Consider the following 13,604-nt stretch of genomic DNA (forward strand, 5'->3'; position numbering starts at 1 on the left):
CACAAACCCAGACTGCATGGACAAATGGATGTGAAGATCAGCCTTTCTTTATGGGAATGATGGTCTAAAATGAAGTAGGAAGGTAAAGAGCTGAAAGACACACAGGCAGGCAGGAACAGTTAGAGACAGGACCTCAGATTGTCTGAGGTCACACTCTCACCCTCAGAATTACAAGAGTAGTGGTGGCTGTTGGTATCATGTACTGCCACAACAGATACACGTCTATATATATACATATGCATACAGTGCTCTTCACACATACAAAAGTGTGCAGGCACATTCCTGAGCAGCTTTGTGCCTTTTCTTTGAGTACTAATTTAAAGATGGGTTGATATTTTATGACCCCCGTAAGATTCCCAGTAAAATAAAACATAACATTTGAAGGAGGGGGTTAATTACTGAGACAGTTGCTCATCTGCCTCTGAGCTTGTAGCAACAGAAAATATTTGTTCAGTTTGCAAGAGCCTACAGCAAACCATAAGCAAAAATTTTCTCACTGGCACTAAAGGAAACCCAAGATTTAGATTTACATTGCTTGTTTTTTTCAGAATTGCATGGACAAAAATAAGGCTTCCAGGCAGGCGTATGTAGTGGTTATTCAGGCCTGTCAGTGCTCACTGTTGAACTTTATCCCCGGATCAGGCAATGTTCCCAAGGTGAGTAAACACACCTTGGACGAGCCTCCACTTCACAGCCAACTAGCGAGCATCTGCCTACCAAATGCGCCAACTGCGCTTTGCCTGGACGACCCCTCTGTTCCCAGTTCCAGATACTCTTTGTACTCAACCTTTCCCACACATTGAGAAGTTACAACGCTTTTGGTTTCAAAGCCAAATTGGATCAAAGTTTGGTTAAACTGCTAAATTTTGTAACTGCTTCAAAAGAGCAAACCCAGGGGCTAAGAATCACTGCTTTCAGCATTCATTAAGCAAACCTGTTAAATGATTACCTCGTTAGGGCTGCTTTGTTGACGACTCTGCCTGATGACAATGTCAGTGGCACTGTCCCAAGACACATCCAGTGGTGACGTAACAGCCAAGCCTCCCTCACCTCACCTAGTGGGATGGACGCTACCGTGAAGAATATTTAAGGAAGGAGGATGCTTCCTTGGAAAGCAGTGATCGCAAGAGTACTCCAAAGCAAGTGAAACAGGATCAACTGAAAGGGACAGCAGAAGCCTCTCCGATATCCGACTCAATCTTAGAAAGACAGTAAGTAGAATGGTCTCTATTTTTTCCAGCTTGAAATTACCAGTGATCCAAGTTCTCTATATTGATTTTAAAGCAGAAGCACATGATCAAGTCTATTACAAATGCTACCTTTGTGTTATACATTGTTAGGAAGGCTTATTGAGGCTGGTTAGAATGTCATAGTATGCTAACACACCCAATATATTTGATTTTAGATTGTGATCAGTGTTTCAAAGCCATCAACAAGATCCACTACAGGTTCAATAATGCCCCCACAGTTGAAAGCGGAAGTAAATGTCATGCCCAAGGTTGTCCAGGGGGATTTGCAGAGCCTGCCTCCAGAAGCAAGGGATTTCATTGAAAGTAATGCCAAGTTGTGCCAGCCTGAGAGCATTCATATCTGCGATGGCTCGGAAGAAGAAAACAAAATAATTCTGGACATCATGGTAGAACAAGGCATGATCAAGAAGCTGAGCAAGTATGAGAACTGGTGAGTAGCCTGAAGGAAGTCAAGTATCAACTCAGAATTGCAGTATGCATTTTCTATCGTGTTTACTTTTAAAACTGCTTATAACCCTTTAATATTTGCTTTCCATGAGCATTCTGGTACTGTTTATATACATGAAATGCTGAGGAAAAGCAAACTTTTTCCTCTAAAATATAAAGCATATTATTCAGCTGGACTATCAACTGTACATTTTCTCTATTGATTAGTTACATCAGGGAACTGAAATAATGTCATGAGACTTACGTAACTACTTATTAGCAATGGCTAAATATTATTTAGCAAATATGTCTTTTGAAGACTTCTACTATTTTAATCAATTAGTTTATTCATAAAATACTTTTTTTGTGGCATTAAAATAGCTCTGTGGGTGTTCAAATATTATTCAGTACAGGCATTATTCATATCATGCCGATGAGCTTTGACTGTAATGTATTCAGCAAATACTTTTTTCAAATATTTCATCATCTCTCCCAACTAACCCAACATGAAAGGAGAATATTAACAACAACTACATACTCAGGAATTTCTTGCCGACCAAGAGATCTTCATGTAAGAAATCTGCAAAGACTTTTGAATAACTAAGTGCAGGAATTTGGCAATCTGTTTGCAGACTATTTGGGGGAGAAAAGGGCAAGATTCACCAGATAAATTATTCATTGTTAATTATATGCTTAGCTGTAGTGATGATGGTTATGACAGCCCAACTAGAACATTTTTATACTCATGGAAAACTTCTATGCACAGAGGTGAAAATTTAAAACAATCCTCTCTATTGTAAATAGATGGCAAAAATTCTTTAGATGGGAAAAAGATTTCCCTTTAATAAACTCCTTCACTTTTAATGATCATGCTTATACTCAGTATTTCTTTTGTGATGCCTCTAACTTAAAGGACTATGCCAATCCACTAAGCTGAATTCTGATCCCACAGGCACTTACACTAACACTTAAAGTACTTGCTTGGCATCCACTTTGCTTGAGGCATCATTTTGTGGTCCCCATGCAAAACAACTTCACACTGATGAGAATTAAATGGGATTAACTTTTCCCTGGAAGTTAGCAACAGAGAGTAAGACTGAGATAAGAGGCAATGTAGTATTAATGTGTAACCAGAATTTCCTAGGCCTTATATTTTGTTATTCATACTGGAAAGTCTTGAAACAATTTGTATGAGAAAATCTATCTGGCTGATTTTTCAGATTGTTTGTTGTACTGGCTCTGTCACTGTAGTTTTGGCCTTACAAAGCATTGTACCCTTTTGTTCTAAACCAGTCTCACAGAAGGGTAAAAAGTGCTATATTGATAATTAAAGTCTAATTTCCTGATTTTTGGTGAAATGCAGCTGGTTGGCTCTCACTGATCCAAGAGACGTGGCAAGAATTGAGAGCAAAACTGTCATCATCACTCAAGAACAGAGAGATACCACTCCAATCCCTAAAACTGGAACTAGCCAGCTGGGTCGCTGGATGTCTGAAGAAGATTTTGAGAAAGCCTTCAATACCAGGTTCCCAGGCTGCATGCAAGGTAGGCAAGAAAAGGATAGTTAACATTGAACTTCTAGGATTACAGAGACACTACTACTACTAGTTATTGTAATATTTAAAGAAAGGTTTTAGCTGAAGGTTTAGGTTTATACCCTTGATATTAGTCACTTTGTCGGTTTCATCTGGATCTTTACCATAGATCCCAATGCCTGTGCAAGGACAGTTCTGAGTCTCTTTCCAGCATTTTTCTCTTCATGAAGAAGGGCAAAGTAAGGTAGAAAAATTTGGGTGATTTTTTCAGGAAGTCACATAGCAACTAAGCAGCTGATAGGAAGCAAGGTGAGAATGGAAGACCCCCATCCCCAGCAATAATTTCAGGTTCAGTGATCTACATCAACAGAGAACTTGGCCTCTACTCACCTTTACTGCTGGCTAGACAATTTGTCTGAACAGCTGCTTTCAGCATTTAAGATAAAACTTCTTGCTACATGATTAGACAAACAAAGCTACAGCTCTTTAAACATCATCAGAAACACACACAAGACAAACAGGTTTTAAAGGAACAAGAAACAACCTCTTTGTTAGTAAAGATTATTTCAAAAATTCATTGTTTTGCTCTTTGCCACATCTTGCTACTCCCTGTTTTCCAGGACGTACAATGTATGTCATCCCCTTCAGCATGGGGCCTATTGGGTCTCCTTTGTCCAAGATTGGGATTGAGCTGACAGATTCACCATATGTAGTGGCCAGCATGAGGATCATGACACGGATGGGAACAGCTGCTTTGAAAGCCCTGAGCAACGGGGAGTTTGTAAAATGCCTTCACTCGGTTGGATGTCCTCTACCGCTAAAAGGTAAGAGACATTAAAAGCCGCCACCCCTGGAAATTCCCAGGGGCATGTTTTAGAGTTGACTGTGTGTTCTCAGCACATGGGAGGCACCCACTATAGAAGATCAGGGTGGTTTGTGCAGCAGCACTAAGTTCAGAACTCAATTAAAGGAATTAAAGCTCTCAATGAGAGTTTTATGGAAAGGAGATTATTATCCCTAGTACTTAACAGGGGGCTTCCTTTAAAGCATCTGGTATGAGTTGCTGCTAGAAGCTTGATGCTGATGAAACAGTGTGATCCAGCATGGAAATTACTGTATTCATGAGTACAACATTCTGTTCTGCAGAACCATTAATCAACAACTGGCCGTGCAACCCGGAGTTAACGCTGATTGCCCATCTCCCAGATCGCAGAGAGATCATTTCATTTGGCAGTGGTTATGGAGGAAACTCCTTACTGGGGAAAAAATGCTTTGCTCTCAGAATTGCCAGCAGAATTGCCAAAGAGGAGGGCTGGCTAGCTGAGCACATGCTGGTAAGAGCTATTAAATCATGTGTGTTTGAACAGCCATTAAACCCTAAATTAGCTCAACATAAATACATCACATCATGCTATCAATGAAATTAGTCTCATATGGGTAGTCCTGTAACATTAGATACGAATTTATCACATGGCAGGCTTATGAGAAATAGCAACTTGTTTGCAAGGTTAAGTACCAAACATTTTAAAATGGTACCTGTAAAACCAGAAACCAAGAAAGATTTGGAAGTTCTGATAGTGGCTGCTTGTAGGCAAACCCATGTACTTGAGCACGGCCTAAACATCATCACTGGGCATCCACATTGCCCCTGCAAGTCTAACAGCAAAAGACTAATGCAAGTTTTGAAAATTGTCTTTTATATTATAAAGAGCTCTCTGCACTCAAAAATCTGAAAATATTAGATTTTCTAAATGAGTTCTCTTTTGTACCCTTCCTGCTGTTACTTTCTACTGTCATTTAAACATTCTACTACCATAAAATACCACTGGGGAAAATAAATAAATAAATTAATTAATTTCAAAGCACATAAAAGAACACTGTCAGAAAAAATATCTATGGACTCTGAGAAGTGAAGGAATATCCATACACGAAGTACTTTGACTTCACTCCAGTTGTGCAGCCAAAAGAATATTGCCTGGTTTCCTTCTGTCTTGGCTGAGAAACACAGCTGTATACAGTCTGTGTTATCTTTAATCAGCAAAATAAAAGTAAATGTTTTAATTATATACATATCTGACATTTTTTAAAAAATATAAGAACTCCTTACAGATATTCAAAGGGCAAGAAGAGTAGACTTTTTGATTAATAAAGTACATTTTGATTTATTTATCTACTATATTATGTGGTGGTGCTTCTGCAGGAACAAATTTGCATAATTAAATATTTTATCATTACCACTTGCTGGGAGACAATCTTCAAAATGAAAAGTGCAAGAAAAAAGCCTGTGTGTAACAGTTCATTACTTTTTCAATAGATCCTGGGCATTACCAATCCAGAAGGTGAAAAGAAGTATTTTGCTGCAGCATTCCCTAGTGCATGTGGAAAAACTAACTTGGCCATGATGAACCCAAGCCTGCCAGGATGGAAAATTGAGTGTGTGGGTGATGATATTGCCTGGATGAAATTTGATGAACAAGGTATGGAACTGAAATTTGTTTGTTTTACAGTCCAGTACTGGTTGCTTGTAGGCGCAACAAGACAGGCTACAAAATTCTGCATAGAATTAAACCAGTTTCATTTACTTATATTTTGTAATTTAACTTCCAGGCAACTTAAGGGCAATCAATCCAGAAAATGGCTTTTTTGGCGTTGCCCCTGGAACCTCAGTCAAAACAAACCCCAATGCTATTAAAACCATATTCAAGAACACCATCTTTACCAATGTAGCAGAAACCAGTGATGGGGGTGTCTATTGGGAAGGCATTGATGAGCCATTACCACCAGGAGTAACACTGACTTCATGGAAGAACAAGGATTGGACCCCAGAAAATGGTAACCTGGCCCACTGCACAGTCTCTCTTGGTTTTCTCTGCTGAATTCAGGTTAATTCTGACATTATGACCTTTTCATTGTATTCTTTACAGGGGAACCTTGTGCTCACCCCAACTCACGATTCTGCACTCCAGCCAGCCAGTGCCCCATCATGGACCCTGCATGGGAATCACCCGAAGGTGTGCCCATTGAAGGGATAATATTTGGAGGCCGCAGACCTGCTGGTAAGAGATACAGCAGCCACATATCAAGGCTGAAGTACTGACCACAGAAGGGTTGAAACACAACTGGGCATAGACAGGTTTTGCTTTCACAGCTGCAAAAGCAAAGAAATAACCATGTTAGTCTAACTTCTCCGTGTTAGCCTTTGACACACATATCAGTTGCCACTGATATTTCAATGTCTGAGTCGTTAGATGTTAGCACAAAACAGGGAATAATAATAAAGGGCCAGAGGGAGATCAGGACCCACTAACCTGGGTAATACATAGACACAGCAAATTGCTATACTTGTCTTAATTTGTTTGCAGCTTTTACTAGTTCTGATAGAAACAGAGAAATAAACCAGTTGTAGACAGTTTATAAAAAAGGAAGTAAAATAAATTGATATGTTAAAGGTCACCTAAAGTTGGAAGAACTTTAGTAGAATAAAGAAAATAGAAGTAGTGCTAAATAAAGAAATAGAAGTAATGCTAGATTTGAGTCTAATATCATGACCACAGGACCAGACTCTATTTCCAGTAAAATCTTCTGGGGATTCTGAAGTCACAGATATCTCCCACTGAGCAAATAAACATGGATGTGTTCAGTAATCAGTAGCCAGTTTTGAAAACATTCGTGCAAAGTTCTTTGCTATAAGAGAGCAGGAAATAAACAGGTTTTTGTTTTTTTTTTTTAAACCAAAACAGGAAAAATTAGAATACATTATACAGTATCACACATTCACCAGTATCTCAGGCAGAAAAGCCTGTTAATAAAAATGTTTCTGGACCTCTAATTACTGAAATTATTTTGTTCTTTACAGGTGTGCCTCTCATATATGAGGCCTTTAACTGGCAGCATGGAGTATTCATAGGAGCAGCTATGAGATCTGAAGCAACAGCAGCTGCTGAGCACAAAGGTAAATCAAAATTTAATCTGTCTACCTGTATTAAAAGCGGTCCTCTCTGGACTGCCTGCTCTGTCCCCCTCCCCTGCTCTTTTGCATTTCAGTCCTGGCAGCTAATTTTGCAACCTGAGCATTTTCACAATAGAAAATATTTGTACTGGAATTAAAAGCCAAATTCTCTGTAAAAGTCAAATTAATTAATTATTAAAAGCAAAATAATCCCCTAGGTGGCAAGCACACAGAACAGGGTGCAGGCATGGGGTTGCCAGAAGCCTTGATATAGAGTTCTTGTTACAGTCTGGGATATATTAAATTTTCTCTTCTGCTAGAGCTCAACATAAATACATGAACAATGCAAGTCAGCTCTTGAGGATCTCCATTTAGGCTGCTTGATGTGAGATTTAAGAAATTAATTTCCACCGGTTACAAAAATTAAATTATTTTGTACTTTTTTGTTTTGTTTGTTAAATCTCTTTGGTTCAGATGCAGAAGGGTGGTTAAGGGACCATGGGTACTAAATCCTGGGAGGATCTGAATCTTTTATTACCTTACATACTTCATTTGTGTTTCAATCAGGCAAAGTCATTATGCATGATCCATTTGCCATGAGACCTTTCTTTGGCTACAACTTTGGCAAATACTTGGCCCACTGGCTCAGCATGGCACATCGTCCAGCTGCAAAACTACCAAGCATCTTTCATGTTAACTGGTTCCGGAAAGACAGCCAAGGGAAATTCCTGTGGCCTGGCTATGGAGAGAATTCCCGTGTGCTGGAGTGGATGTTCAACAGAATTGAAGGGAAAGCCTCTGCCAAGCCAACTGCCATAGGTTACATCCCCACTGACACTGCTTTGAACCTGAAGGGTTTAGAAGACGTCAACTTGACCGAACTGTTTGATATCTCTAAAGAGTTCTGGGAAAAGGAGGTAGAAGAAATCAAACAGTACTTTGAAGTACAAGTTAATGCTGACCTTCCCTATGAAATAGAAAGAGAAATGCTTGCCTTAGAGATGAGGATAAAACAGTTGTAGCTGACCAAACCCACAATTATTTATCAATCCACACATACGAAGACAGGACAAACACATTTTACCAAATCACCACTGGAAGCATAACAGCACACTGATGGGCAGGGAGTTATAATGAAAAGTAGGTCCTAGTTTAGGTTAGAATATAGGTAGGGACATTCCAGAAGTAACTCCAGACCTAATGATTTATAACTGCATCAGTTTTTGCGAATAGGTGCCTAGTTCTGCATAGACGATCCACACCAATCCAGCCTTGAAAGTATTGCACATTGTTCCTATCACACAAACCACTAGTGTCTCAGACTCTACAGGAAAGAAGAAAGAAACTTAGATGCTGTATATATGTATTACCTAAACATATTTCTTAAATATTTTTTAGAAAAATGAAGTTGTAACTTTCAGAGTGAAAGATGGCTTTGTATTACTAATGTGTATTTAAGATATTGCTATTATATATGCCTCATGTTCCTGTGATTTCCGGATGTTTGGAATGGCTTGTTCTTTAAACTGTTGAAATAAATGTTTATACAAAATATTACCTCATTTCCAGTATTCTCACTGTTTATAAACTACGTGCATATAAATTGGGCCTCCTGTCAATACCAGGGCACAGAGAGAAATTCACATGTGGAAGTTAGATGTTGACTAGCATTGATCTGCTGCTCATAAACCAACTAGTTTAAGCCACATAGCCTCTTTGCAATTTTTGTTCAAGCCAAAGGAATGATCCATAGATTATGATACCAGCTGTGAGAAGTCATCCAGCTAGTGAATGCTCTCCATAACTGGGCATTGTTAGTTACTTTGGCATTTATAAAACAAACTAACCTCTAGGAAAGCCCCATATCAGGACCTTGCTCCTTTGCTGAAGTCATAGGATTTGTCTCTTGCCACAGTACCCTGGCTTTTGCAAGAATAACTAGTGGAGCTGTTGAAGTACACAGTTTGGGAAGAGTTTTCCAGATTTGTTGAGATGCCTAAAGCCTTAGAGCTCAATGAAAGTAGGGGTAGGAGCTTGCGGTGGCTTCCTTGTAGATACAAGATACCAAAACCATCCCACGTTCTCGCAATTAAAGGTGTCCTTTATATGCTTCCCACATCACTGGCAGGTATCCTGCTTTTTCACTTTGAATGCCTGATCTCCAAAAATATATTGCAAATATTTGCTTAGCAGAAAGAAAATCACTTACATTGTGTAATAAGCTCTTTTATAGACCCTGCTTCCTTGCAAAACAAACAGTACCAGGACTGGTCAACAGATACCCTTCAAAATTTGCTAGGAGAGGTCACATAGCCTGAAAAGCCTCTAACTACCTCCTGACTCCATGTTTAGGACTTAACACAAACATTATCAATTCTGAAGTGAATAATACAGCATAAGTCAATAGACAGATCGCACAAAAACCAGACAACAGAGAGTTGTGACGAAAGTGGAGGAGAGCACTGCAGCCTCTGTAGAGATGATCATCATTTGACCTGCTTGCTGGTCAGAAGCCACATCTGCATGGATGCAGGTCTCCTATAGGGTCATCTTTAGCCTGTGTGCTCTTGAGTGGGCTCCAAATTAAAAGAAAAAATCCATGATGAAGACAGTAAATAGGTCAGCAGAAGTGAGCCAAGAGAGACTAGTATGCACACTCCTCAGATTCAAGGACTACTATCACATCTATGAAATAAAGTTGTTTATAAAGTAATCCTGTAAGTAGTTGATCAACGGCTTGAGCCATTCCCAAACTGATGTGGCAGTATTGGACCTAGTATTTGGATAAGTCTAATTAAGAACAAGGAGATCTAAGAAAATCCATCATGCTAATATCAGAGAGTTATGGCCAGTTACAATCTCAGAGTTTCTTATGGGCCTCCTGAGAGGATCCCACTCCTGAGCAGGGAAAGCATGTTCCAAGCATGTTCTGAAATGCTGCCTGGGAGATGTACAGAAGCTCAGCACTTTCCAGAGGGCTCCGAGCAGCTCTAGTGTGCTGTCCTGCCTTCTCAAACACAAGCAGACTCGATATTCTGAATATTACAAAAGAAACAACTTATCCTTCATGCCAGAGGAATTGGTGCCAAAGGTCCAAGCCCAGTAGGACTGTGGGCATGGGAGAATCGAGTGACACATCCCATAAGATGCTGCCAAATGAGGAGAGAAGGTGCCATCACTGTGGGCCAACACAACCCTGATCTTGTAGCACATGCCCAGCTAGCAAGGTTGGTATTACAAGGCGCTAACTGCCTTGAGAGCATTATACCCCTGCCCAAACCACTGGACTGTGTATTCTGACTAAACCCTCACTTTCTCCTCCTCACCCCAAGAGGCTGGCAGATTTTCCTTCCCTTGACCACCACTGCCCTTGGGGTTCTCCTCTGGGTATTCTTTCCTTATAACACAACTCATGGAAAGTGGCTATCACGAGCACTTCTGGCAAAAATATTTAAACCACTTGCAGTTCTCCCCCTCCACACATTTTAACCACATGCACCTTTTCAAACACTGAGCAGAGACTGACAGGCATGCAAATCATTCCAGAAACTACAGAAAATGGGGGGAAAAAATGCTGCACTGTTAAGGCTGAGAACAAGAAAATAACTTTTTGCTTGAGTCATTCAACAGCTCCTTTGTACATAAGTATATCTGCAACCCATCAGCATCTATGGGGAGTACAATTTACATTTTGTATGATCAAAATGTTTAGTATTGGCAGAGAAAATGTTTTAAAAGAGAGAAGGCGGTGGTTTAAAATTTAGAAACTTAGTCAAGCGTGCCAGATTATGATCTCAACTTCTCTCCATCCAACAAATACTATGCTCCATAAAAACAAAATGAATTAGAACAAAATGCTTTTAAATTGAAATTTGGAAGTTCCTCTGATTTTCAAAAGAAAGAGGGGAAGGCAACAAATGTAATAAATTTCAGCAAATTAGTAGAGAAATATAAAACTTGGCCTATTAAATGTGATTCAGAGAAGGGAAGCACAGGAAAGACTAACACATGAAGTGTACGGAGCCATAACATTTGCAACAGCTGTGTTATGAAATGCACTTGGTATTCTGGGAAGCAAGAAACAAAATACTTTGTTAAAACACTTGTGGATGTACCAGTGGTTGCAAAGAAGAGAGACAAAAAATCAAAATCCCAGTGTAACCGTTAATGCCATTGAGGATACGGTCTCTGGTACCTCGTTTATATTGCGATTCGCTGAACAAGACAAGGCGGTGATGGGTGCAGCACACCCAGGAGAGGCTGTGCTCGACTCCCTTGGGGTTCAGTGCAGTCCCTCTAAATGACCTTCAGCTACTTGGGCAAAAGTCTGGCTTCAGTGCCAAGTACTCCTACTAGCACAGATAAATCCACAGAGCTCAGACCCAGACCTTGGTCCAATCTTTGCACAGGTTGAAAAGTCTCCAAGCCTGATGCCATCCTTTGGACTAATTTCTAATGTTTCAAGGTCAAATTTTGAGTATGTTTTGTCTTATTCCTTTAAATCCCTTTCTCAGATGTCAGTCTCAATAGTAATTAGCTTGAGTATGTAAGTATCCACACACCTGTATTCTGTCAACATTGTGAAGGTTAAACCACATAAATAAATATGAAAAGTAACACACATCTTGCTGCAGAACTTTTACTGGAAACAAGTGAAACCCAACTTCCAATCTCTCTCAATTCTGTGATGATATGGCTATTTTCAGGGAAAGAAGTAAAATTTAGAGAAATGGCATTTGTGCTCTGGGAAATACTGTTTTCCAAAAACCTTAGCTACCATAGTAACATGATTTATTCCATACTTGCTGCAGCGTAGTCAATTAGCTCCCTAACTGAAAGACGATTATCTCAACTAGAGATGTACCTGGCTGGAACACTACTGAAATACTGCTGGTGAATGGCAAAGCAGAGCGCTCCGAGTTCCAAATTAGCAATCATTATTGTTGATCATGGAGGACATTTCTAGCAGTGATTTAACCTCAGCAGTACAAAAATGTACATTTGTCAAATGGGTGCTGGCAAACCCCAGTCACTGAGATTCCAAAACACGTCCTGCCACATCTGTGAATCTGCATGCAGAACAGCTAGGTGGAAAAAAGGAAAGAAAAAAGTGAATTGCTATTGTATGCCTTTACTGCACTCTGCAGCCATCACGGATACAACTTTTGGCTGCAAAACTTCAACAGAGAAAGATTTTGTGAGCAAATTGCAAAAATACACATATATTAACATGCAAAACTCAGGCTGTAACCGATCCTGGCAGACACAAACATCATTATGGTGTCTTTGTTGTAAGAGGCCATGCAGAAGACCTCTGAACTGTCCTTACCCAACATGAGGGACTTTATCCTGCCTTCACTACTACCAGTGACACTGGTCACCTCAGAATCCATTTTGCTCCTCCTTACACTGGCGCCACTGGACTTGCTGTGGCTTTTCTCCAGTGCAAGTGTGACCAGATGTAGGCTCTGCAGTTCTCTAACTTCAGATTTCATTCAACCCAATGAACTGCTAGCAGAAAGTTTTCTAACACATAAATGTTCTTTGTGTCTTCTTTGGAAATGTCAGACGCTGGCCATTGAAAAAAGAGAAAACATCTGTTTTAATCCTCCCAAAGGAACATATCAAAGTTTTTGTGCTGTTTTTACACAGCCTCAAGGCCTTTTCTTTAGCAAAAAAACCCCTTTGTACAACTGCTGTGGGTTTTGTTCTTGTTGATGTTCTTTTTTTAAGCCAAGCTACTATTTTTTGTTCTTTTCCTTGTAAAGCATCACAACACGATTTCCCAGGTTGAGATGGCCAAGCAATGAATCCTTCCCAGAAATTTGCTCCTGGTAAACAGCTGTTCTCCAGAACAAACTAAGCTCATCCTCCATGGAAAATAGTTTCTTGGCTCACAGTTAATAGATCTTACCCCCACTTTGTGTGGTTTTGGGAGCTTTAAACTAAACGAATAGTCTGAACTCTCCACCATCCTCATCTCATTAGCAAAATCCAGAGAAGGCCCTGTCACTCTGGTGGAGGGTGGCACAGCAACAGCATGCGCGTACAAATGCCATCTCAGCTATGAATGTGAAGAGCACAACAAAACCTCATTTTACCCACCAGAAGCCATTCCTACATTTATCTGTGTTTTCCTGAACAGATGAGAAACTTCCCATGGTATTCTGGAGCTCCAGATCCCGAGAGCAGCTATGAATAGCAGCTTTAAACTTAACCAAGGTTAGGAAGCATGAAACCTAAGTGCTATAAGATTATGCCATTTCAGCCTGCTCAGAAGTCAACAGAGCCTTACTCGCAAGTGGCATGGAGACAAATTCCAGCCCACGGGGTGAACATCATCGCCACCAGCATCCAGTAACATTGCAAAAGTGGTATGACTTTGCATGACTTACGCACTGCTAAGCCTAGAGCAGTACAACTCTCCCAGGAGTTATTCCTGCT

General features: G+C 40.0%; 1 protein-coding gene across 1 annotated transcript; it reads left to right on the forward strand.

Moving 5' to 3' along the window:
* Window positions 1-1,411: 1,411 nt before the first annotated feature.
* PCK1 (phosphoenolpyruvate carboxykinase 1) lies at window positions 1,412-8,376 on the forward strand. Its single transcript, XM_010165020.1, has 9 exons — window positions 1,412-1,680; window positions 3,040-3,221; window positions 3,832-4,035; window positions 4,358-4,545; window positions 5,526-5,688; window positions 5,819-6,043; window positions 6,136-6,267; window positions 7,068-7,163; window positions 7,728-8,376. Exons 1-9 carry the CDS (start codon window positions 1,457-1,459, stop codon window positions 8,180-8,182), a joined length of 1,869 nt encoding a protein of 622 aa, XP_010163322.1. The 5' UTR covers window positions 1,412-1,456; the 3' UTR covers window positions 8,183-8,376.
* The last annotated feature ends 5,228 nt before the right edge of the window (window positions 8,377-13,604 follow it).

This window comes from Antrostomus carolinensis, unplaced genomic scaffold, assembly GCF_000700745.2.
Source record: "Antrostomus carolinensis isolate BGI_N321 unplaced genomic scaffold, ASM70074v2 scaffold20210, whole genome shotgun sequence".
NCBI classification, from domain to species: Eukaryota; Metazoa; Chordata; class Aves; order Caprimulgiformes; family Caprimulgidae; genus Antrostomus; species Antrostomus carolinensis.

What these genes read in the sequence shown, in the direction of transcription:
- PCK1 (XM_010165020.1), top strand. Translation starts at nt 1,457, where the DNA reads ATGCCCCCACAGTTGAAAGCGGAAGTAAATGTCATGCCCAAGGTTGTC. An exon ending in GTTCCCAGGCTGCATGCAAG is followed by an intron (nt 3,222 to 3,831) that starts GTAGGCAAGAAA and finishes CCTGTTTTCCAG; the next exon opens with GACGTACAATGTATGTCATC. An exon ending in ATGTCCTCTACCGCTAAAAG is followed by an intron (nt 4,036 to 4,357) that starts GTAAGAGACATT and finishes TCTGTTCTGCAG; the next exon opens with AACCATTAATCAACAACTGG.